Raw genomic sequence first — 27,289 nt, forward strand, 5'->3', positions numbered from 1 at the left:
ACCTTTTATTTAATCGAAACCCACATCTTAATCTGAGCTCGCTAAATAAGACAATACAACACGATACACAGTTCCTTACTCAAGACGCTAATAATTAACCATTTTTGATTTGTAGTAAAAGTGGCATTAACATTCACACTATTACCTAGATCCACTTAACACGAGCTAGCTATATTCCATGATTAATGCTTTGTTTCTTATTCCTTAGTCTGGTTAAGCCAAAACCGTTTTATTGTAATTTAGTAACAACATAATTGACAGGCTAACCGCTAAATCCATCAACAATGGTACGTGTTTTGCACAAGAGTCTGAAATACCAAATGGTAACTCCAAATGTTATGTTATTAAGGCCACACCAATTGATGTTTCATTCCTCTGTTCTGTTTTGATTCACCGCTACTATTTTTTTTTATAAAAAATATATTTATTTTTTGTGCGCCCGCTCCTATATTTTTATCGCCAACCAGATTTTTTGTAGTAATATCTTTTTTAAAGGCTATTACATAATCATCTTTATTTTTTCTATGCTAGTTTAAATATTTTTGTAAACAGAAGTAACCGATGCGTGGTGTTTTTACTGTATTTCGATCGGCTAAGCATTTGTTTCGATCAATTCAATCAAAATGGTGGCTTCCGGTATAAACACAGTGACTCAAATTTTGAAAAATTAATCTTATCTTTGCAACAAATATATTTTGACCATGCTGGAAGTCATTGCTAATCGTCTCATGCACTAAAGGATCATTAATTGAATCAATTATTATGCAATTAAACATGTGTATCATATACTGGTAGCCATATTAATGTAGCTACAATAATGAGCGATCAGGGATAGTACTTTTTTATTATTTTCACATTTCTAATGTATACCTGTAACGACGTCTCGGGTCTGTCATAGTAAAAAAACGTCAAAAAACTCTTTGACGGCAATTCAGTTGGACTAGTTATTAGTGATTCTTTTTGGATGGAAATCGGAATGATAAACAATGACTCAATTAAGTATTACTTGATTCAAATCATAATACAAGTGACCAGAATTTGACATTATGACGTCGATGCTTTAAAAAACAGTTTCACTTAACAGGAACATGATTCATTGTTTGGTCCAAAATAATGTATCAAAGTCATTTTTGATCAAATTCTGACAATATGTTTTCACAAATAGCGATACTAACACTGGGCCAGATAGACCAAAAAAGGTCAGCCTAACCTAAGTTTATCACCTTTATTTCATATTTCTTTTACAGCATAATCCGTGATTATAAAAACATCTCACTGACCATAAAAGTGCTATGAACATATTGTTTTTGTTTTGTTTTTCATTTCGATAAGCACATCCCATTGCATTTACTCTGATAATCAAACAAATTAAGTCAAGAAATAAAAATGTATATAAAGTCTCATGTTTAAAGATGGCAGTGTAAAACATCATTTTTTAAACATCCAATCAATCCTTATAAATGTCTAAATACAGTTGCAAATGATGTTAAAGTGATTCAGTAAGATTTATAAAAGTCATTTCATTTTTTTTCCTAAAAGCAGCGTGATTTTTTATTATGAATGATCGTCAAACGAAAAAAATGTTTTCATTATATTAAAATTTGGTCTTTCCATATAATATGTGTACTAAAAACGGATGAATAAATAGTATGTATTCGGACATTTTCCCAATGTCCAATTTAGGTTCAGTTCTAAACTGCATTCAAATAGATTAAAGGGCAATTTTATTGAACACTATTTCTTACTTGTATTGAGTTTTATAAAACAAATATGTTTCGGCCTAAAGTTAATTTAAATTATTAAGTGAAATTCAATGTTCTACTTTAGCATCCACACAGCAAATTTGACTCCATAAACCCAAGCTACGTCATACAGAAAATCGTTCATATCAATTATATCTATAGTTATTGGGAAAAAATTATTTTGCATTTTTAGGAAAAGACCTTATGTAAAACATCTATTGAGTATTTTAGCTTTTCTCACGTATAGTAATAGTGATCTTGGAACTTGATCCCAGTTACCCCAGATACAGTTTAAAGGTACGTCTTTACATTGTCTAGGTATTAACCACGTTCTAACAGTATAAGGTTTTTCTAACTCTTGTTCATAAGTATTTGTTACAGCGACCCTTATATTTGGCCTTCTTACTCAAAATGAAATTGCACTGTCAAAATGTCATCAATGTCACTGTCATTATCCGATAAATCAATTGTGAAAAACTAGTATAATATTGCTTCTCTTGTTTATGTTGTCACTAGGAAAGTGCCTACTCTAAACAGTTTTTGAGTTAAGCCCAATATTAGATTTTTTCATGTTTTCTTTCTAGCCATCAAGGAGTATAACTCGACAATAATAAGAACCAATTAAATTGGTAATACATTTCCACACTTAAAATATGCTAAAAGCTCACGTAAATATCCTAAACATAGTTTGAAGATATGTCCGAAATTAAATAGTTTTTTTTGTTCCCGTGAACTATCCAAATTGAACAATTAAGGACAGATATTTATTTTATTTTTGGTCTTACAATGAATATTAGAGCAAACCAATTAAAACAACCTTTCTTTTTTAAATAAATGTAAATGCTATTGTAATCCATTATCATTTTCTTTGACATTTGTTAAAGACAGGCACGCAAACAATATTCTTAAAAATTACAGCAATACTAATTTAGCCTTCCCACAGTTATACCAAGACTTTTGTAGAACAATTTCATGGCAGGCCATTCGAGCACATGCTGCAATATCTTCGTTTGTCTGTCAGAGTTTTCGTCATTCTCAATGCTTTTACTCCACTCGCGTTCAAAATGGTCTGACAAGGTTTGTTGGACTTGATTTGCTTGCTTCGTCTGGAACTCTTTGACATCTGTTAATCGTCCTATCAGAGCGGCCTGTAATTATAACAAGACAAATATAATTGATTGATATTGATTAATGTAAAGTTTATTTGACAGTCGTCAAAATTTTATGCAAACAACATTAAACCATATTTGGGTGCGTAACCCTTGTCTAGTCGGGTTGGATACTAGGTTGTCGCTTGATCAGATGTATCAAATGCAAAAACAAATTAAGAAAAAAATGTAGCAAGTTGATACTTTTATAACAACAAATATTTCTAATAAGTTCTGTGTTTGATAATTTGGGTCTTTAAAAAAAATGTGCAGACGGTTGTGAGGCATTTAATTCGATCTATAATTCTTAAAATGGAAATAAAATACAAAATAATAAACTAGCCTAACTCTATTTGATTTCATTATGATAACATACAAGTTTATTTATTTGTGACAAACCTGACATGTAATTTCTGTCAAAGTTGTTTGAAGTTGGTGACTGTAAGTCTCAATTTCGCTGCAAAATATTTCCAGCAAAGACTTTTCGTAACCGTGAACCTTTTTGACCTGAAACAAATGTTTACATTAAATTCAAATATATTTTATAACTTCAAATCATGAGAGAAAGGTGATATTTACTCTTGATTTCATGAAAGCATTATTAAAAGCTCTCTCATTTCCTGTATTAAAACATGAAAATAGATTTCAGGAACGTATTACAAAATATGAAGTTCTCTACCTTGGTGTGACGTCACCATTTAAGGTAAAGGAATAGCGTTTATGCTTTAATTTTTACTGGATATGATGTCGGTATTCATTCTCATTCATTCATATATATATATATATATATATATATATATATATATATATATATATATATATATATATATATATATATATATATATTGTTTGGAATTATTCGGATACTTCATTTTTGCAATGCAAGTACCGCAGGAAATAGCATTGATTTGTCAACTTGCGGTATTTAACATTAACATATTTCTTGAGCTCGTGAAATACAATTGTGTAATATATGACGATTTGTGACCAATCACCTATTTATATCATGTGTATTCATGTAAGAGAAAAAGCGTCCTTTAGCAGTTTTTTAGTTCATCTGCAACCTTCCACATCGATGTACTACATTTTAGATGTTACAGGCAGGACTTACATGTATGTCTAAAATTCAAGTCTGAATCCTATTTCAACCAAAACGTTTATTGTCAACCGAGTTTGCTCTTGTAATGTCGAACACATGTACACTGGTACGAACCATAAGTCAAGTAAGAGTAACATCGTTAGTTATTCTTTCGTTTTTTTAATAAAAGACATACCTCTGTGACAACCTCGGTTTCGATTGCTTTGTTCCAAACTTTATCCAGGTCTCCATGCAAATTAGTCTGACATATAAAGGCATCGACATTCTGAAAATGTATTTATTATTTGTGAAAACATAAAACAAAATAAAAATACATAATCTGCGTACAATATTTTAGTGTTATGATTAAACATGATTTTACGTTAATGGTAAAATGATTAAAATTTCAAACAATTCCCTCAAATTATAACATTGTTATATAGTACTACTTGGATTAGCAATGAAATAATCAATGGGCCTAAAAACAAATAAATCCCAATTTTCAAAATTCCAAACATTGATGAAGTTATTATAAGTGCATTAAAAGTAGTAGAAGTAATAATAATAATAATAATAATAATAATAATAATAATAATAATAATAATAATAATAATAATAATTATATGAAATGATGAATGTTGTTCTTTACATGTTGAAGGTTTTCAATCTCTGCATATCTGTATACACTTTTAGTAAATGACTTATAAATTGACAGTCTCTCATAGGTCCAGAAAGCCATCGTAGAAGCAAGATATATATCATTTTTACTGTTAGATTTTTTCATTATTCTGATCTTAATATATGATTTCATTATATTTATAAATTTAATGGTTTTTTTTTCGGTTTGGCTCTTAGTTTCTCTGATAATTCTTATTGATTTGCGTATAAAACAAAACAAAAAATGTATTTATTTTTTTTACTTTTGTTCCTACTCTTTTCATCACCATCTTATAAGTTTTCAAATTTAAACAAGAACCAATCTAAATAAATTTCCGGAATCAAATTGTTTGCTTTCTGTCAAAGTTTAGACAATGTAAGTAATATAAGTAAGAAAGGTTAAAAATTAAATGATAATTAAGCCAGCATACAACATATTTTAAACAAATTAGATAAAACACGAGGCTGTAAGCGTTGGTATCTTGAAAATAAATTGTCACATAATAAAACACTTGTTTACTACTGAGCCATTGCATATCAGATCATATTAAATGGCTCAGAAAATGATTGTATGATATCTAATTGCTTAAGTGCCTTATGTTTTCGATAGTCTCATGTTTTCGACGGCTACAAAAAATACACAAGCGACCTTTCTCTCAAGTTGTTTAGCGAGATTTTGTTACCGGTGTAACCCTAAGCGTAATGAGGTCGAGAACATAGTTTTTCCGAAAATGTTCAGTAATGTTTCTGTTTGAACCCTGCGTATATTGTAAATATAAAGTGAATAAAATTTTGATAATTCATTGTTTGTTTGTTTTTGTTTTTATTTCTTAATTTCATAGCCATGTTTGGTGCGTTAATTGTTTTTATAAGGTCAAAAAACTTGTAGAAAAACGGTTGAGGACACAACATTTCTTGTTCTAATACGTTTTTTTCCGACAATTAGACCAAACCAGGTGCAGACCTGAGTCTTGTGCTCGACGCGGCACCTCATCAGGGTGAACATTCATGACAATGTTGTTTTTTTTAAATCCTATAAAGCATGGTCAAGATTCAGGCCGGATAAGGATCATTTCAAATTTTGACATATAACTTCGTTGTAGACGTTAAAATAACTTTACTGATCACGTAAACTGTTCGTTATTTTAACCATCAAAACGGTTTTCAGTATTTCGTGTCACACATACAGTATTTTAATCTTTACCATGTGGTATATGTGACCACGCACTTGCATACTTGTCATTTCCGCTTTTGTTTTCCAAAGAGACCCCTAGAACATTGTCATCGCGGCAAAGATATGGCAAGTCATCTCCTTTTACAAATATTATAGCATATAAGTAAACAAATATAATTTTTATAATTTAGTAATAGTTACATTTCTACCATCACCATTTATAAGCCTGATACTATTTTTGCCTTTTTTGGAAATTGATGAGGGATGGGGTGTGACCATAGGAATGGGGTAAAACAACGCACCCCTGTGCATTGCAATCTTAAGAAAACCTTATGAAATACTTAGTTAGGTAATTTTACTCCGTTCCTTACTTAAGCTGGACTAAGGACCGGTAATTTATCACCCCAGAACATAATTCAGTTTTTGATAATTAACACATCCTCCCATTGTATTATCAATATGTATTAATCATTGAAATGAATACTTCGCTCGCTCCGCCCTTCTTAATTATTCAGATCTTGTATTTTTCACATCTGTTTAACAGGTTTTGTTTTGAATTGTAAATACATTTGATAATGACGTTTTTTATACTTCAATGGATACAAATTCAACAAGTACAATGTTTATTGGAAGGGAAGATTTCATTGTAACTTGTAAAATAGCTTATATCTTAAAGGTTATATCTTTCCTATTATTAAGTACATTGAATTCAAATGATCTCAGAAAGGAATTGTATACCCATATTATATAATATGAGCATTCGATAAACTTTTTTTGCGTACCTTTAGATAATTCTGCATTGACCGTGATACTGAAAAATGTTTTCGAATCCAGCCGATCACCTGGCTTTGAACATCATTCACATCTGCGTTGTTTAATTTGTTTTTGTTTTTTTCTGTGTACGTCAGTGAGCATCCCCCGGCTGAAGTCAGGAATATGTGCACCCAGTTCACAAGGCTTTCTAAACTGTTCAATTGACACGCATAGTTCACGCCATCTATAGCTATTTTGTAGGTCATTTCCCATGAGGAGGACGAACTAAAATATAGTAAAAAAAGATGTAATTAACTGTATGAGCAAATATGTGCTGCAATGACTAACACACTTACATGTATACGATATAATACAGAGTATGTTCGAAATCAATGAAAATTGAGTTGCATATACGTGAAAAAAGTTAACAATAATTATGGCTTGATTTCTCTGAGATCATACCTGCAAATTACTAGTGGAACAAGACAGGGACGGTCAAACGACCCCTTTAATCAGTTCAATTATATATACGTAAATATAGCTTAGAATAAGTGACTAGTATCTTAAACTAGGCCGAATTGTACATAAAAGTACCATTATAATGCGTAAAATATTTTTTTAAGTTTCTGTGTTCACGGAATCCCTATCATTATATTTTAAACGAGCACTTAACTTTCAAAAATGCATTATTCAAGTCTTCAATATCAATACAGAAAGCAGGGATCTGGCATTACAATGCCCAATAATGCCTTTTACTCTTAACCCTTTCACTAATTAGTTCTAGTTGGTTAACATTTTTATCTAAAGAACACTTAAAACTCAGGTTGCAATCTCCTGTAAGATATTTGAAATAATGCATACTACATTCGTATAAAATATGTTATTTCCTTTCTTCAGTGGTAATTCAGTGGTATATTCGTACCTGTTTTGTTGTTGTTGTCCCATCGTTGTTGTTGTATTTCATTACGATAGACAATCTTAGGTGTTTTTGTACAAAATAACATACTCTATTATTAATCAACTATTACGTATTTTACGCGATATGTGAACAATCGCGGTACCAATACCAGATAATTGACGACAATATATGCCAAAACTCGGCCAATATCGACCAAACTCGGCAATTATGAGTTTTCGCCGTTTTTATTGGCTACACATCTCACCAAATATAGGATTTGGGAAATGGACCATTTTCATTTGCTGTCAAAACTCGTCTAATATGAGAAATATGCTGGAAATTATTTTAAAAGATATCCTTTTTGTTTTGTTTTTTCGTTTTTCCGACTGTTTGAAACTGTTGTGCTTCGTTTAAATCTATTTGGAATGACAAGCCTATTAAGTACTTGGTATTTTTGAAATTATAGTTGTATTTAATCTTTTGGTGAATTTTACGGCTATTATGTCTTTGTTCACCGACAAAATGGACGACGATATTAACTTAAGGTAATTATGTTTTTAACCAAAATGTAAAACCTTACGTTATAGTTCATTAATAAAATACTTATTTGTTGATTTCATATTGACCGATTTATTTGTCCTTAGTTAGAATTATTTTCCTTCGCCCTTCGGGCTCAGGCAAATACAGCTAACCTTGGACAAATAACTGGACCAATATGAAATCACCTAACTAATAACATTTTAATATTACTTACACATCTTTCAATTCTGAGGAAAGCCGGCTTCGCACTCTGTCCAAAGCGTTGTATAGCGCCTAAAAGTAAGAATGTGTTACAAATATATAGTACATATATGGAGTTACTTCGGGTATAATCTGTATTCACCTTCACCAAAGGTTCATGTACAGTATCGTTGTCGTCACAACGATAGGAATACAACTTGGTTTGAAATTAACAAGTAAGTAAACTAACAAACAAAGAAGACAAAATTATTAAAGAGATTATGAAGTAAGACGGCCAAGATGGCCCGATATCGCTCACCTGAGTAAACCTTTGTGATATAGACTTGTTGATAATTAAAGGGCAATAACAGGGATTTGGCTTCTCTTATGCCCATTCACATTCTGTCTGCTCTTCCATACACCATAAGTGGAACTACTATATGTCCAGGTTTTTTTTAAAAACAGGCGTGTAAAAACATGACAAATATGTATTTGTTTAAAAAAATATCAAGGACAATAACTCTTACAATATTTAGGTTGGATTTATATAACTCGTCACAAAAAAATCACGATTCACTGTGAATAAGTTCATGAAGTTTGAAGTTGGTAACTTCAATGAATTAGAAACAATAAAATAACAATAAAAAACAGATGGCCCATATTCGAACTTGACTTAAAAAATATCAAAACAAGTTTTGGCTGAAAATGCTACCTCTAGAATGTTAACAAGCTTTTACTATATTTGGGCTCTGTGACCTAGTTTTTGACCCATGTGACCCATATTCGAACTTGAGCTAGAAATCAACTGAACAACATTTCTGACAATATTTTAAGATATTTCGGCTGAAAATTTAGCCTCTAGAGTGTTAACAATATTTTTATATCTTTGGGTCATGGGACCTTGTTTTTGACCACAGATGATTCATATTCGAACTCGTCCGAGTAATTACTGGGACAAACATCCTGAACAAGTTTCGTGACAATTGAGGCAAATTTGTGACCACTATATATGGTGTTTACAAACTAAGTGCGGACGTCCGACGACGACAGACGACAGACGACGGACGACGGCCATTCATCGATCCTAATAGCTCACCCTCAGCTTTCGGCTAAGGTGAGCTAAAAAGGACAAAGAAACACAGGGCAAAACCCAGTAGGCTAAGAATAAACTAAGGTCATGCTTTATGACTTCGTAGTCAAGGCCAAAACACACACTAATCATGTCAAGAAAACTATTACACAGATTATGAAGTTTCAATAGTGTTTTAAGCAATAAACACATGGCTAAGCCAGAATATAGCGTGATAATTGTCCCTCGTATTCAGAGCGTCAAAACTACGTATACGGCCTTTGTGTGACCCTCGGATGCATCATACATGCTCCGCCATATATCATCTCTAACAATGGCTTAAATGTTTTTGTTTCAGACATTCTCTTTGATTTCATATATACAAAAAATGCCATCCTTTGTTTTCATCAGGTATAATATGCAACAATGGTATTGTTAAAACAAGCAATACATATGGTTGCTCATATCTGGCATCTCAATCTGGTGTGTAAGTGCCACAATGTACGAGAGAACGACAACATAAAGCGCCAACACGCCATTTATAAGGACCTATAATAATAAACTTAAGTGCTAAAATCTGGTATGTATGAAAAACAGTATTGGTGCCCTTACTTTGTCATTCTGGCGTGTAAGCGAGCAAGCAGAAATAAGCCACCATCGATAAACCAACTGTTCAAACGTTTAACTTTTTTATGATGTGAAAACAGTTGATCTGACTATTAAACTTGCACATATATAATTACACTTTATAATACCTCTCTAATTAACTCAATTGTTCATTTCAACAATATTAAATTAAATAAACACCACCTTGCATTGAAATTAATTGCTTTGAAAATAGTGCAAGGCCTGTTCAAATTTATTATAAGTCAATATATTTATTTGTTAGGAATGTGAGTTACCAGCTCATTTTCGGTGACTGACTGACTAAAGTCTGAGGTTTTTGTTTTGCAAGTCCAGAAATAAAGGGAGGCACAGCAGGCTTCCAGTGACAGCCAATCTTCGCCAACAACATGTTGCAGCTCTAGGGGTGTCAAACAGGCAACAAAGCTTCGTGGCAGATAGTAGTCCATTTTGAAATATGGCTTCATTTTCGAAAATACTTCACCCATTGGTCTGTAATGCCATGGACAAGTTAAAAAACATAATAGCTTAGCTGAATGTATTAATTTAATAGTCGGTAATTAATTCGTGTTATTTCACACAAGGAATTGAATCTTACTTACATACACCAGGCATCCTTTGACATTTTGAAACCTTGGACTGTACAGTCTATTGAAGCGGTACCCCACCATTTTAGACCATCGTGCTTGTGGGTCAAATCTAGTTTTGGTATTTCATTTGGTGCACACAAGTTGCTGCTAAAATGCAGCAATGGCAGAAGGTACAACCATGAGGGATCCTTACCCAAACTTGAATACCTGTTGATGTATGCAACAAATTGGGCACGTAAATATCCTTCTCTGAAACGGAAAATATCATGGCATTAATTAATGGAGGCTGGTCCTCTAACATTTTGGCCACCGACAAAAATATTTTTAGAATAAGACAATACGAAATGCAATAGATAATATAGTCCATGGTATACATGGAACGCATGATCGCCTATATATACGACAATAGCATGTTTCTTGAATACCGTTCTTGAAAGAGATCAAATATGTCTTCCAATGCATTTCGGTCATTCGGATCAGGAAGAAGGCATTGGCATATCAATTTTCTCTCGTCACTACTCAAAGTGGCATCTAAGTTGATGCACGCGTCTAGTATTGCAAGGGCTATCAATTGATTATTACTCTGGCCATCGTCATTTTGTTTCGTTTTCCCCAGGCTCTCCATAGCAGGTTCAAGCAGCTTGCAACATATCTAGATGAAGAAGAAGAACTTATACTCTGTACCAAAATCTACAAACTTTATGTTTGAATATGTTCAATAAAGATTGAACCGCGATTCAATTTTTTTTATCCCATTTCATATTTTTCAATGTAAACGGATGTTATAAACACCTTGTCATTTGATATAACTTTAATGTAACTGTCATTATAAATTGCACAAATAGATCTTTATCATAACTACGGGCTTGAAGTCCAGCGAAGCCAGGGAATTTCCCGTCCGTCTACTATACATGCATATATTGAACTACTACCATTATTTGCCGGTATGATGGGCTTTAAAAAAATGGTTTGATATTAAATGCGCCTTGGTCAATATCTGAAGTTCATATCGTTTACAAGAAAAAATGTTAAATAGGCAATAACTGATGTTTCTAACATATCTTTAATTGCCCAAAAGATAACCACAAAGTAATTAAAACATTAACAACTAAGAACTTAACAGGAAAAAAATTGAAATTATAAATATAATAACAATCTATATTTAGATCAGGATTATGAGAAACTCCAGTAATTTCAATATAAATTTTGCTTCGTCGATGACAGTCTTTGCCAATCAGAGACTGTCAATTTTAAGCTCAAACAACAGTGCTCAATATCAGACACCATCTCTGGTATTTGTCGCCGACCTTTATACTGGTAGTTCCCATACCTATTGCTTAATTTATTTCCGGTCTAATATTAGCACGCGTGTTGATTAAAATTGTATCGCATAGATGATAAATTTACACATTTAATTAGTTGGTATGAGTAAATAGCAAATATCGTTTTATTTTTCTGAGAATAGATACATGAAACATTTGTCTAAACACTTAACACATAAATTGAGTGTATATCGCACGAACACTGCAAGAAGTCCAAAAATCTAAAAATCAGTCTTAGAAAGATTTCAAATTTTGAAGAACTAGTATTTGAAAAACTTCCTACTACATGAATTGATTCAAGACCTTAAATATTTTCTGGGCCCAAGTTGAAGATCTTAAAAAAGTCATAAACTTGGCTCAATAACTAAGAAGGTCCTCGAACTAAGGTTCATAAAAAATGCTTAAACGATTATTCGAAATGTTTTTTTTTTTCTTTTTATATTGGCTTAAAGAAATTGTATAATTCAAACACTTCGGTCCAAGAGCATTTATAGTTCTTCAAATGAAATGTGTCGGAGGCTTGAAGAATTAAGTTATATTGAGTCATTTGTAAGGGATTATTTTATATAACTTTGCTGTAAAACTGTCACCAATTAATAAAAACAAATCACTGCAAAGTTCTTATATGACGTCATTTTCATGATCAGTAGGTTTTCTATAGCTGCTATTAGACATTTCCAGTAATAAATAATTTGGCTGATGATGTAGAAACTTATCGTTAAGACATATATTGAATGATGTTAAAATCCTGATCCAAACATCATTTGATAACATTTATAGTGAACGCTTATTTTTAGAAAACTCCCATATGCCAAACCTTACCAGTGAAATCAACTGATATGGCAGTGCATTATACTAATAAGTCAACCAATTTGTAAAAAAACGTAGTTATCAAAATTCCTAAACAAATGTTCAAAAGTAAAATCCAGAGTTTTCATTTACTTCTACTTGTATGAAATGTTTGCCCTGTCTAGATCAATATATTTCTCTGATAAAATATTTGCTATCATGCTCAGCGGTGAATCGCTCTCGACAGCAATTTTCTATTGATTACCTCGCCTAGTTATAGACTCGTTTTAATTATGTAATGTGCTATGTTTAGGAAAGTTTTACAATTTTGATAATTGCTATTTTTCGATCAAAACATCTAAATACTGATTTTAATATAAATAAATGAATTATAATAAAAGAAAAGAAACAAACATATTTTGACAGTAATTCAACGATTTCAAACGTAAACGATTTCGTTTATATGGATTTAAATAGTATTTATGCAGATAAAAACATAAAACTGAATCTAAAGTCATGTGTAAATGAACCGTTATCTATGTATCAAACTTTAATATATTTTAGTAAAATACAATGTAAATGTTATTCATTTTAACGGAACAGTTTGTATTTGTTTCATTTGTTATGTATTTTGCAACAATGGCAGTAAGGAAAATTGATGGAATATTAATATTGTATGTTCATGTCAAATGTTCATTTAATCTTGAATTATATTCTGAAATATTAAGAAAAGAAAAGAGTGTAAACGGGGAATATAAGATAATTAGTATCTTATATATAATTATGATACTAATTTCGGTTGTTCTTCCGAAGGCATGGAAGTTGCAGTTTATACGCATATGATTCTTGCACTTTCATCTAAAGAAAACCTTTACTTGGCGTTAATACTGAAAGAAGCCCACGTTTTAGATTTGAACAGAATCAATCGATAAAAAATATTACCAGGTTCGATGTACTTGCTCTTATGTGTGTAATTTCAAACAAAGGACGATTGCAAAATTTATCTTAGAACTTGTAGGCTTGCTTATATTAGCATACAACACTTTCCTCGTGCCATCGTATATGTCATTCTGAATGTGTACGATGGACGAATTGCACAAAAAGAAGCACACACGGTCATAACCAGTAGTGCTTCGCAACCACTTTATTATTATTTCGATTATAAACAATAATTACCTTGTATACCAGTTTTTTTGTTTTTGTTTTTTCATAATGTTGACTTCCAACAGATTATATTTCATTTAAAACTCATCTTTTAAATTACTTATAGCTATTATCAAATTTCTTGTGATATATTTTGTTCCAAAAGGGCTTAAATATTAACAAACAAAGGTGCATGTTGTTATAAATATAGTATTGTATTGTATTCCGTATAATGAGAGAGGCATGATCTAAACGTAATTGGTCGAATAATTCGAAAGTCGTCATCTCAACTACACAGTGTTCAGACAAAATGTCTGATATGTCGTTATTTTCTAAGTAGTTAATCATTTTATTCGTCTACATAAACAGACTTACTCGGAGTTATCATTAAAACATCCAAGCGAGCAATTGCAGGTAAGTAGAGATCAATTCGTTTGAACAATGTTCCATATTTTCAAGGACATTCTTGAAAAATGGCTTTCACAGAATTATTTTTAGACTTAAAATACATTAATCTTTATAATAATCCTAGATATTGCTAAGGAGGCACATCATTTGTCCTTGAATCATTTTTTACACTGGGACATTTTCAAATCATTCAAGTAGAAAACAAAGTAACGTAAGCCAGACCCTTTGACCAGTTTAACAACATTGTTGAATTAAAATGATGATATACCTAATCCCATGTAAGCCACTATTATTATATTTTGCTTTATTTAATTAAATGAGGAAATGGGTCAGACCCTGAATCTTGAAGCATGATTAAACACACCTCACTAAAGACCTCTTACTTTCAGGTTTCGTTTTTTTCTCCGATTTTAAGAAATCTAAGTACCCTTCCATCCATATTGATAGCTTGATCACATGCTACATCTTGTTTCAAGTTTAATAGCCAGCACGTATCTTACATATGAATAATGTCACAATACCATTCCGCATGTTTTAAACAAATTAGGTGAAAACAATGATTGCGTAATTGATATTAATCTAGCAAGTCCAGCAACGTTTATTTCCCATTTTGTTTTTATGAAAAAAAGTTGTTCATTTTTCATTTAAATCATACGAGGAAAACGTGAAAGATATAGTGTTTATGTTTTGATTCTCACTATATATCAGCACAGTATTCATTTTTCTTATCAACGAAATTATATCGTATATATATTATATTTTAGGATATTTCAAATACAACATTTCTGCAAAGCATGAAGTGCGGGAAATGGCATGGCTTTGTCAGTTTGAGGTATTCGGCTCATTATCAGCGCAGGTAAAACAGGAAGGTGTGTTTGGTTATTCTTTATCGGAAAAAAGCATCTGATAAAAAGAATCCAATACTCGTCATCATATAATACACAATTACATTCAGCTCGTCCAGAAAATATGCTAGTAATCTCTCCAATGCTCGCTAACGAACTTATTTCTTGAACTCGTTGAATAAAAATGTTTATTATATGACGATTCGTGACAGATCCTTTATGTACAAACTTTGGACAACTCTGACAAATTTAAAAATGTAATATTATAACAATATGTACTCACATCTGCTACTAAAGATTCCCTGTCTTTCCAGACACTGTTGTCTTTGCAATAAACCGCATTCAGCCCATGGATGAGAGAAATCATTTTATTTGATGATTCCTCAAACGACTCGGTGAAAGGGATATCAGAATCTATCTGTTTCAACCAAGATGGGCAAAACTCCATTGCAAACATGTATGCGTGTTTACGCAATTTTGCAGATAGAGATTTCTTCTTTTTGAATGTAAATAAATTAGCAAATGATAATGTTGGGTCCTTTGTGGCTACACCATCAAATTGGTGCCACACGGCTAAAAAAAAGGTAGATGAATGACAAGGGTTTCGATATAACATATTCATATTTTCAAGTGGCACTAAAGTGTTAATATCATAAAATAATACAGATAACTTATTTATCTTACTTTCACATTTTAAAGAAAAAAGCTATTGTATTGTATTTATATAAGACGTTGTTTTCACCATACCCTGTTTTGCAGTTGGAGGTAATGATCGCATCCGTCGTTCATTTTCCTTTCGGTCGTCAACATAGTAATCTTCCTTAACAGGCTCACATCCGTTCTTGACAAAGTAGTTATAACGTACTATATTGTTTGAAAGAGTTGTTCTATCTATCTCCTTTTGAAACTCAAATTCAACATACTTTTTGTCCACTGATCTGAAAACATTAAAATACAAGTATGTTTTCACACAATGTCTATACAGTTTCGAAATAATTACATACAATTCGAATAAAATAGTGTTTCGATACTTATAGCAGTATTTACAATGCACTATAATCATAACGAATAGAAAGTGGATAGGTTCACACTGTAGTACACTCAGTGACGAAAGGAAATATGTTATTTTATTTCCGGTAACTAATAGTCTTAGAACACTTTCCTATGAGCGGCTGAGATCAGGGGCAGTGATTACGAATAGTCTCAAGCCTCAGTTAAGACCCAAGACTTAATATGGCAAAATTTCATTTCATTGTAATATTCCTTCTATCAGAGCATTGATGGTGAATTTGCTGAAATGTATTACATATTAAATGTTTTACTATTATTTACAAGATTTTTGTTAAAGAAATGGAATAAATATGATTTATTGTTCCTTCATGAAAATGCTTTTCTGTGTCTGGGTCTAGACTTGGACTTGAGACTTTTCGTAATCATGGCCCCTGCTTTCTTAGGTCTGTTGATCACTAGACCAGTTCTGCAATTCATTTTGGAAGTATTTTTGATTTTTGTAGTTAATATTTTACAACGACTGAGGTTACTATTACTTTAAAAAAGACATACGACGTGTTTTTATTTACACTAAAGGTACATGTGTAATAAAACATTTATGTGACATGTTAATACTATTAATAGCATTTGGGTAAACCGATAAGTTCCTATTCAGTTAACATTTCAAGACTTACCTGTTGTTCTCTATATGATATATCAGCAGTTTATCAAAGAATTTATATCTGACATATTGTGAGTTATCTCATACGATTGAATTAAAGGCATCGGTGCCAAAACAGCTGATTCTAGGACAAAAGTTTTTAAAAGTGTCAAAACTGACAATCTGTGGGAGTGCAGATTTAAGTAATAGTTTGTACAATAGTGTATAATCTAGGATTAAAGAAGGGCATGGTAATTGTTTTTTTTTTCCTGAAAAGGGTGCATCAGGAACGCTTCAATATGAAACAGAAACTTATTTCAAATGTACCCTGGTATTGGTATAAATTATCAGTACTTCACAATATATTTTCTTGAAATTTCAATCTGTGATAACTGGATAAGATGATAGAGAAACAAGAACCTGGATAAACATTTGTCACATCATAAGGTTTTATGTTTAAAAGCAACCAGGTGCGGGGGTGAAACTGTTGTTTTTTTTTTCTTTCTAATGTACTGTACTTAAATAATTAAGAAATATCACGCTTTGGTCCATTCACCTTCGTGGGCTGACTGGTCGGTCCTTATAATTTCAAATAGCCCGAAGTGGTGTGTAATATTTCTTTAAATTATAACGAAAATTTTATTACCATTCAATATATAAAATGACTTTTGAAAGCATGTTAAGTTACGAAAATGTTTCGCCGTTGTGAAAATCGCAAGACGCCAGCGGTCCATGACGTCAGCGGTCCAAATTTTATATGTTGCGACGTCCGGACCGGTCAAAGATAGTATATAGATCGCTTACGCCATACGATCGACTTTATAAATACAAAGACTGGACACATTTATGTAAGGTATACTTTTTATTTATCTTAAGAAATTAATACCGTATATAGAACCTTTCATACGCAGTTTACTTAAGAAAATGAGGACTCGATTAACTTACTGAAATTCTAAATCAAAAGGAATTAAATTTAGAATAATGAACAGTTATTGTGTATTTGACTGGGTCATATACGTTCAAAATATTATTAATCCTTATTTTTGTCACATACAAATAACAAAACCTCGTCAAAAGGGAAAATATTGAGTAAATTTCGACATCATTAATTTTCGTTTTGGAATGAAAAGCACGTCATTTTAAACCAAGGAAACAATTTGAAATCGATCAAAACTTTAAAAAGCCATTTCATCAACTAAAAAAGACAATGTGACGACTTTTCAATTAAGATATTCCCCAAATTAATGCCGGACACACATACCTACAATATACAAGTATTTGTACTTTCGTACAGATTATTAAATATACAATGACGATACACAATACTATATGAATATCGTGATAGATAGACGAATCGAATATCCTCAAAATACTTTTCGACTGGTGATTAACGCAACTAAGCATACACAAAACTTGTTAAAAAAATGCAGATCATTTTACCACAGACTTCCCGTTTAACGCGGTCGGTGACACAATACTTCATAATGTTTAATGAATGGCAATGTCTTCTGCAAGTTTAACCGTTTGTGACGAGTTGCATATATTATTGACATGTAAAGACTATAAGTAGAGTCGAAAATATACATTACTGATTACTTGTATTCTTTTCTGGAACGGTATTCATAAAACATCTTCATTCATTTCATAGTGTTTTTTTCTCATTTAAGTATCTCACTGGTTCTATGACACAAAAACTTTCGCAGTGTTTTATTTTCATTGATGTATACAATGTGTTCAATTTGATTTTATACAATTTTAGGATATCGAATTTAGGTAGGAAATGAATGAAGTTTTAAATACCGAATGTATTTCCTTCTCATGGCTGCATTAACTTTTTCTTGCTTTCTCTCGCCATTTTTTCTTAGCAAAGAAATTTCCCAGCACTTGATAATGTCAGTTTTCAGCATTCTTTTGTGGTTCATTTTTATATTACTGCATGATAATATCATTACTTTGGAAGGTTTTTTTTAAAGAGCTATCACAAAAATAATAACTACCCCCGCACGCCGCCTTGACACAGGATGTCATCAGTGATTCGGGCAAATTTTGAAATAAAAATCATAGTATATGAATGTTAATAATTCTAATTTGCTACAAGATCGATTTGAAATCTTTCATATAGTGGTGACATATGCAAAATAATTTCGAAATGCAACCATGCAGAGCATTTATTGACCAGAAACGAACCGATATCATAACTTCGGCTTATATAGCTAAACTGACAAAGATATAATTCACGAGAGACTAATCTAAGGTAAGGATTATAACACTTTACAAAACATACTTGCCTTTTATACTGCATCCTTTCATAATGATCTTTTCCACTTCCTTCTAATGAAAAACGTATAAAGGCGTCATTTTTGTTGTTTCCGAGAAATTTTGTAGATAACAAAACGTGAAATACAACTGTGATTTTGTCAGTAATCTTCCTACAATGACAGAGGTAAACTTGAAATAGAATATAATTGTAAAATGAAACGTATATGCTTTTGAGGTATGTACAAACTACCAAATATGTTTGTGAAGAGTATTCTGTTTTAACATTCAATGATCCAGACCTTACATACCTCAATGAAAATTCAAGTAACGTCTCCACATGATCCTGATTTATACGAATTTCATAGGTAAACAAAATTCCGAACTCACGTTATTGAGCCTAAACAGTAGTTCGATTTTTAGAACCAGTGTCAAAATTGATTTGCAAGATACTAAGTTTCAGTTTTAGAACTAATTAAAAACGAGAAGTTTGCTGTTACGAATAATATCATGTAACCGTAAGTTGTATAAAATGGCGGTTCGTTAGCGGATAGCTAATATAATAAACAATATAAAACTCCTACAGATTGAATGTAACAACGTATTCATGACTGCTTCCCAACAACGACCTCGCACCACCATTTCATACAGTATACATTACCTCACGATGTGCTTGTTTGGTGAAGGGATTTTAGTCTGAAATAAAAGATTTAATAAGCTAAAAGATTAAATGTTCTACTTTAAAAGTATGCAGTAACACGTTATTTTATAATGAGTACAGTATGTTGAGTAAGTTTGTATAAATTGTAATTAAATGCTAGCCTTTCACATATAAAACTCGAAATACAGTTTTGCAAAGCAAGTTAATAAAATCTTTTTTTTTATGAAAACAAAGACATGTCAAAGTACAAAAAATATGCCAGTGTAAACAACATCCTTAACTTGCACTCATGTATCATCAGCAACGTTCCATGTGATTAAGATATATCTCAGGGATATTTCAGTTTATAATAGTTATATAAAAACAAACAGGAAGATTAAATTGATTTAAATATCAGCATTTTGCTTGTAAATTTAAAAATACTCTTAACAATCTTTAGAATACAAAGACATGTAAAGTAGAGGACCATTAAAGCCATGCATCGCTCAAAAAGGGGTTTGATGAGGTGGAATTATCCTGGCTATAAACAATTATATTTTATAGGGATTTCCCTCTGATATGAGGGTAGGAAAGTCTGTACAGGAACTACTAGAGGCAAACTCAGTAGATAATCTCTAACTTATCAGTTTCAAAGACATTGGCTTAACAGTTTTCAATGACAAGTCTGACGAAACTGTTGACAACGGAAAATGCATAACGGACGTGTAACGAAAAAAGGAAATAGAACAAATTAAGACTCTCGCCCTTAAACTCATTTTGTTACGCAATGAACAACTATCACCTAACGAAGAAAAATTAAATAACTTGAATAGAAATCAGTCATGCTCGTATAAGTAATTCGTTTCCATCATAGTGCTGAAGTTTTATAAAGGTATTATTAAATCTATAAGAGAATTGATAATTTTAAAACGAACACCCCAAAACCAAAACAAAATAAAACATGACAAAGTTTTGCAACTATTAAAATTCACGGTTAGCAGTTCTGTTAATCATAAATTCTACCATTTATAACTCTCCTTCCAGTACTGACTGTTCTTGGTTATATATATATTGAGTTGAAAATCACAATATTCCTAAATAACATTCAGATCCCGCACATCTATTCGTTTCTTGGCTGTTCGCCCATATATCAAATAAAGCTCATTGTTTTAGTAGTAGTAGTAGTAGTAGTAGTAGAGTTAGTAGTTGTAGTTGTTGTTGTTGTTGTTGTTGTTGTTGTTGGTGGTGGTGGTGGTGGTGTTGGTGAAAGTGATGATGGTGGTGATTGTGGTACAGGCGGTGGTGTTGCTGTTGGTGGTGGTGGTGTTGGTTATAATTGAAGCTTATTGAAACGTCAAAACAAGAGTTGAAAAGATTCACGCTTCAAGCAATGTAATAACATTAGAAATTGCCTAGGTTTCCCAAAAGGTTGAAGGAAATATAACTAAGAATTATTTAAGATTTCTGATAAAGTAGGCCATAGTGTAATGATAATTTGTATAAAGTTTCATTGAGCTGACATTCACTGATTATATTATGTTAATGGGTTATTGTTCATCTGTTTTGAATTGCAAGGGAGTTAATTCAAGAATGAAGTAATTTGACAGAAATCGGACGGTGTTTTGTTCAAATTTCTCCGTTGTTTTTGCAAAACAAAATGTTTTCAGATAAAAAAAAATATTCCTGTATATGAAGGTTTTATTTTCATCTCGGAGCATTCATTCTTCGTAAGTAACTCGCTAAATTTGACAGAGATGCGCAAAAATATCATTTGGTTTGCTACAATAACTTCATGTCATTTTGTTTATTACGTTCAATTTCATTTCCTATATATTTGATATTATGGAATTTGAGAACTAATCAATTAACACAGTTGTAAATCCAAACATGCAAAAATAACTTTCTAACTCTTATAACCATTTAAACATGAATACCACCAACACTAGATTCCTAACTACTGAACGCTCTTATCAGAAAAGAAACAAATTAAAATACCGTTTTTCTTCTTTTTGTCGACGATATTTCGTCCTTTGCCTTATCGACACGCTGGCTTTCGTCGTATAAATGTGAAGGTATGTTGTCGACGTCAGTTTCAAAAGCATTTGTGTGGATGGCGTCTGTTTCCCCATAGCTGACATCCTGTGTAATAGTTGCTGCCTCCAGATCACTAATGTCTTCTTCACTTGAGGATTCGTATAAGCTTGCAGTTCTGAATGAATCATTGCTGTCCTCTGATTGAGACCCTTGTGGTGTTTGGAAGTCATCGTCGGAGTTAGATTCTCGATCTTGAATACTAGATTCTTGTGATTCTTGCCTATCTAGTTCAGGTAAATCATTAAATCGCTGTTCGTTTTCAACATCTTTTGACGAAATATTTGTTACTTCCGTTTCTAATTAGAAAAAAGATATATCTTAACTAATACAAGTCAGGAATACTAATACTTTCTGCATTAGAACACAATGCCTATTGTAGTTATAAAGTACTGAAATCGTTCCACTGTGTTAACAACACAGGGGAATAATTTCACCTACGGTTGTTCCTTTGGTAATACACACATATTTTTGTATTTAATTAAAATATATAATTTTCTTCAATATTTTTCTTTCATTGTAAGTGTTTGACAGTTTGTTACGTATTTTTGTTAAACATTGTTTGATTCTTTGTTTTTTTGAACATGGACAATTGTGCAAGCCAATAACGTAAAGCAAAGGTTTCCAAATATCAAAAATGAATTTAAAAATGTCTAAAATGTCGTTACACTTGTGTCAGTATTTTTCAATGTACTTTGTAAAATCAAATTGAATTTCTCTTAATAAATGTGACTGCCATGGGCAATGACATTTGAATAAAACATAAATCAATATGGGACATGAATTGTCCTTATTTATTTTGGGACAACGACTACTTTATTTACCTTTATCTTTACAGTGGCATGTTTGGCATTCCTTTGTTTCAGTCAAAATGGATCCACATTTTGAGCAGTTGTTGCTTTCTGGTGGTATATTCCTGGTTACAGGCGTTTTGCACTGAGGACATTCTTGGTCATCGTCGGTGAGTTGTGCGTTACACTTACTGCCTTCCTTTAACACTCCATCGCAAACTAATTGTCTTTGGGGTTCGGCATTGTTGTCGTTTTCTGGGCATTGTTCAGACTCGTGTGATGAACTGCAGTTCGTACACTTCATGGTTTAGAGTAGCATATCTTATCTTGAACTGAAGAAAATAACAAAGACGTGTTTCAGGTTCATAAATACAACATTGCAAAATCGTCCAGAATCTACATCTATTTAGCATTTCAAAGGAATGATTCTGTTATACTAAATTCAGCTTTACTGTATCGGGAAAGCAGATGCGTCGAAATCAAACACAAACAATAATACCATAGCGATTTTGAGCAATTATTGATCACGTGATACAAAACAAACGTTTATATATAATAAATAACTGGTATGTTGTGTATCTAAAACTATGATTAATACTGTTGATAGTTACAACATATTGTTAGCGATATAGTAAAGTCAAACATACGTTTTGTGAATGTATTTACATCGCCGAACAAGAACACTAGTGTGTATTGTGTGCAAAAGTTAAATGTGTTTTGCAACATTTGTTCTTACGTTATAAATAAATCTCCTAAACATATCATAAAACATTGTTTTTTTATACAGCAGAAAAAGACAGTTTTAAGTCATAATCATTCCAAATTCTGAAAATGTATTAAAAAATCCAGGAAATGTTTCAACGTGCTGCTTCGATCATTTCTAAAACATATCAAATATATCAAGGGATATTGTTAAACCTCGAATGGGGTTCAAATTAATATTATTATTTGAAAAATGTCAAATATTGGAGGAGAAAATTGTAAAAAAAACTAGTGGATAAAATGTCGCAAACTGTTTTTATACGTAAGTATTAATTTTTCCTTATCTTTGAAACCTCTTTTTATATTTATGAATATTGCATGTATCAAATATGATTGGTGAAGTTGTACATATTCATAAATGAGAGATAATACTGATCAAGCAAATAATAGAGTACAACTCTAAATTTCTGACCGATGCGTGATTAAACGCTGAAGGTCAAAGACGGAACGTTCTCCAAAGATTTTGCACACTTTGCAACCAAATTACGAACGTACTCACACAAAATATAAGTAGGAAACGAAAGCACCATCAATCAATAATTTATAGTAACAACATTCTCGAAATTCTCATTCTGGAATTATTGGGTTCACACGATGTTCATCCGCCGAAGACAAAAAAAACAATGTTGAATGATATTTATTGGCTGGATCTAGCACGTGATGATTGTTTGACAATTTGATTGGCTACCTGCTGTCAGTTCGACAACTCGACACATAACCAAATCAATGAAACCGTTCACGTTGCCAACTACATTTTATTTATGTTACTAATATAAACTAAAACGCTGCTTCTACACGCTTAAAGCATCATTACCGAGAACGGTAAAGATCGTTTGAACTAATAACGTCCAGTGAGATATACCAGGAGTGAAAGGGAAGGGTTTCTTCTATGTTAATGTAACTTGAAAGTAATTTACCACTGTTTACAAAATTTAGTGAATATGTACACAAACAGGTTCAATGATAGTGTATTACTTATATATTCGCTAAAATAATATAAGTGTTCATGTCTGTGTATAGTTTGTTCTTGTGCGCTTCTTGTCAATAACATATATATGAATATGAAATTTGATTCAATACCTCAAAGACTCAAACATATATAACATGTCTGTTTTTGATGTTTCACTCAAATACCTCAAAAGGTTTTGGAGTTATGCTCCGGACAAAAACTAAGTATGAACATGAACATAGTTATGCTTCCTGTGCTCTGCACTTCTCCACAATATGATTTATCTGTATATAACGTATGAAGTCAATAGACAAAATGAACAAAGTGCAATGCCTGACAATATGCTGTGGACATAACCCTCATTCTCGTACCATTTTTTATCCGTTTCTACTTTTGGCAGGGGATAAAAAATCCCTTTAAGTATGAAGGACAATGATGTCGAAACATTCTCTCAATCACTAATATGAATTAAACAAAAAGACCCCTAACCCTTAAATTCGATGCGTTAAGTTAATTTTTAATGTTTATTAAACTCTATGTAGCCAATCAACTATGACATAACACATGCAAAATCAGAGTAAAAATAAATTATATTCACAGTTGTTTGTTATATAAACGTAATCTATGCAAATTGCATGTGGACAAAACCAGTGTCCCTGAATAAATATAAACTCGTTGCACCCTACCAGTTTAAATTACCAAAAACCTCGTATTTTTTATCAGATAACAAAATGAATATGCATACAGAAGACACAATTTATATAAATACTTCAAATGTTTCGCTTAATTATACTTGTTAATATGTTGAATAAATTAAATATTTGTTACAAAATACTTTGAAACCTATTAAAATGTATCTCCTTTTTTACCGCAGCATTCGACCTGAGATCTTACATATAAGTTTTATTTACATCGGGAAAATGTCATGGTCTTGGCAGACTACATTGGATATTTAGTATGCATGAGCTCGAGCGATAATATATAGATGCGCATATTAGCTTCGGTATTGAAATATAAAACGCTTCCGAACATGTTGAAATACATTCAGTATGCAATAACATGAATTCTAAAAGAAATAACAAAGTAAGATTAAAAATAAGGTTTAAGTTTTGATAGGCTTCAGGATTCGTCCCGGTACCTTTTGGACTGACAGACAAGGTCATTACCGCTGGCGCACTGAGTTATCTTAATAAAACATTGGGTCGAGTGTTTAGAACTTTGTTATTAACGTTGTTCATCGTTGTTGACATGTTGAAAATTGAAATAGTTTATTATGTGCTGATTTGTTTCAATAGAACAAGCATAGTTGAATCGGTTGTCTCAATATTTGTGAAAAGTATTGCAGATTGCATATGACTATTGTATACATGACAACACATTTAGGGTAGTCAATATTTGAAAGTTCACAACGATCCGATTAACAACGTTGATAACTTAAACAATCGACCCAATTTCATTTAAGACTATAATCTCTGTCTGTCTAACATCAGAACTATTTATAATTGAATCGAAAGATGTCAACATTCAAATGATTATGTTTATCTTTACAGTTCAAGTGAACATACTTATGAGCAATGATATATTTTGTCATTATTTCGCGTTTGGGAGAAAGATTACTTAAATGGGTTAAGGAGGCATAATACAACCTGTATTGTGTTTCTTCGTTCATAAATATAACATAGTACTAAAGAAAGCAGAGGGTGTGGCTTTAAAGATTAAACTGCTGGCGCTTGATGTTCACGATACGCTCAGGTGACGTTTTTATAAAACTACTATTGGAATTTATCTTACAAACTCATGAAAACAAAAAGTGTTAAACAATTTTGGTACTTGGAGTTAGACAATTGACTTTTGTGTATGATTTGGTCAAAGCATTTTAATACAAATAAAAATAAATAATTCAGACTTTGAATGTACGTCCAAATTTAATTCGAACCACTGTATCGATATAAGGTTGTTAACATTTTATTTAATCTGAAAACGAATAGGAATACCGTCACTTTTGTACTTTCTATTGTTATTTTTAGACTGGAGGTAATCCCCAGTCTTTCGGTATGACCAGGAATATCTGAAGTAAGTGTGTGGTGTCGAGAGTTATAATCGAATGATCAGTTTTCAGTAAAATGGTTCTAAATATATGATTTGTATGATCATTTTTTGTACAGGAAATTTCCCGATTTCGTCTGATATGGTTAACATTCACAACTGTCAGGAGTTGAATTCGGTAAATGAAAACTCCATCACATTTTGATAGGAAGGTGCGCAATCTGTAACAAAGCTGTTTCTCATTTACGACTTGGTTATTGAGTTCTAGTGGAATATACCTATTAATCTTTAAACGGAAGAGAAACGCGCTTGATGAACAATATTGAACTGCAATAACATTTAAATAATTCCTATAAATGCTGTTGAAATTGACGGGTTTCGTAATCGATGCCGTCAGTACCGACTCTTGCTGTCTTCATAATAGCCACTGTTCTCGAAACAATCAGGCCATTAAAAGTGCTGAGAGACGTAGGAATAATGTAGTGAATGCCGAGATTGATTTTAATGACGCAAAGCATTGAAGAGGTTATTGCGGTATGAGGTAAACACCAATAGAAATAACTTGAATACTAAACATTACGTATGTGTTAGAACTGTTCATGTTTATAATGTGGAAGAAGTGTGGTTTTGGTAGGAAAATTGTGATAGTGAATTATATCGTATATGTAGAGACTATGATGAGACTACTTGCAACATCCATTAACATTAATGTATATATCATCCACTAGTACAAACAGGCGACCAACCACGTAATCCATCGCTTTGCACGCCATCTTCTCCTCCGTAACAACGAATTGTTTTGCATATCACTAACAATTTGCGGATTCCATAGACAAACCATCTCTTAAACATCTTTCCTAACGATCTCATTCATTAGCATACTAAATTTCCATCAAACCCACACTTCTTCCACATTATAAACATCAACAGTTCGAATATATAAGTAATGTTGAGTTTTCGAATAAATGTATTTCAGCTGATGTTAACCGCATCTCGCAATCATCTCTTCAATGCTTTGCGTCATGAAAATCAGTCTCGATATCCACTATGTCAGTCTATCAGCACTTTCAGTGTTTTGATTTGTTTTTGTTGTTCTTAGTAAAATTGATTTATTTCCTGTAATATGAACTTTGATTTGCTATG

General features: G+C 32.0%; 1 protein-coding gene across 1 annotated transcript in view; it reads right to left on the reverse strand.

Moving 5' to 3' along the window:
- LOC128204601 (E3 ubiquitin-protein ligase rnf213-alpha-like) overlaps positions 1-16,448 on the reverse strand; it is a 57,042-nt gene extending 40,594 nt beyond the window's left edge. The window contains exons 1-10 of the mRNA XM_052906005.1: positions 16,372-16,448; positions 15,708-15,898; positions 15,244-15,533; positions 10,879-11,105; positions 10,142-10,355; positions 8,205-8,263; positions 6,642-6,837; positions 4,165-4,254; positions 3,290-3,397; positions 2,692-2,890 (exon numbers count right to left, since the gene is read on the reverse strand). Coding sequence (XP_052761965.1) covers positions 2,692-2,890; positions 3,290-3,397; positions 4,165-4,254; positions 6,642-6,837; positions 8,205-8,263; positions 10,142-10,355; positions 10,879-11,105; positions 15,244-15,533; positions 15,708-15,898; positions 16,372-16,448 — 1,651 coding nt within the window. The remainder of the gene's footprint in view (positions 1-2,691; positions 2,891-3,289; positions 3,398-4,164; positions 4,255-6,641; positions 6,838-8,204; positions 8,264-10,141; positions 10,356-10,878; positions 11,106-15,243; positions 15,534-15,707; positions 15,899-16,371) is intronic.
- Positions 16,449-27,289: the final 10,841 nt, after the last annotated feature.

The sequence above is a fragment of the Mya arenaria genome, chromosome 10 (assembly GCF_026914265.1).
Source record: "Mya arenaria isolate MELC-2E11 chromosome 10, ASM2691426v1".
Classification (NCBI taxonomy): Eukaryota; Metazoa; Mollusca; class Bivalvia; order Myida; family Myidae; genus Mya; species Mya arenaria.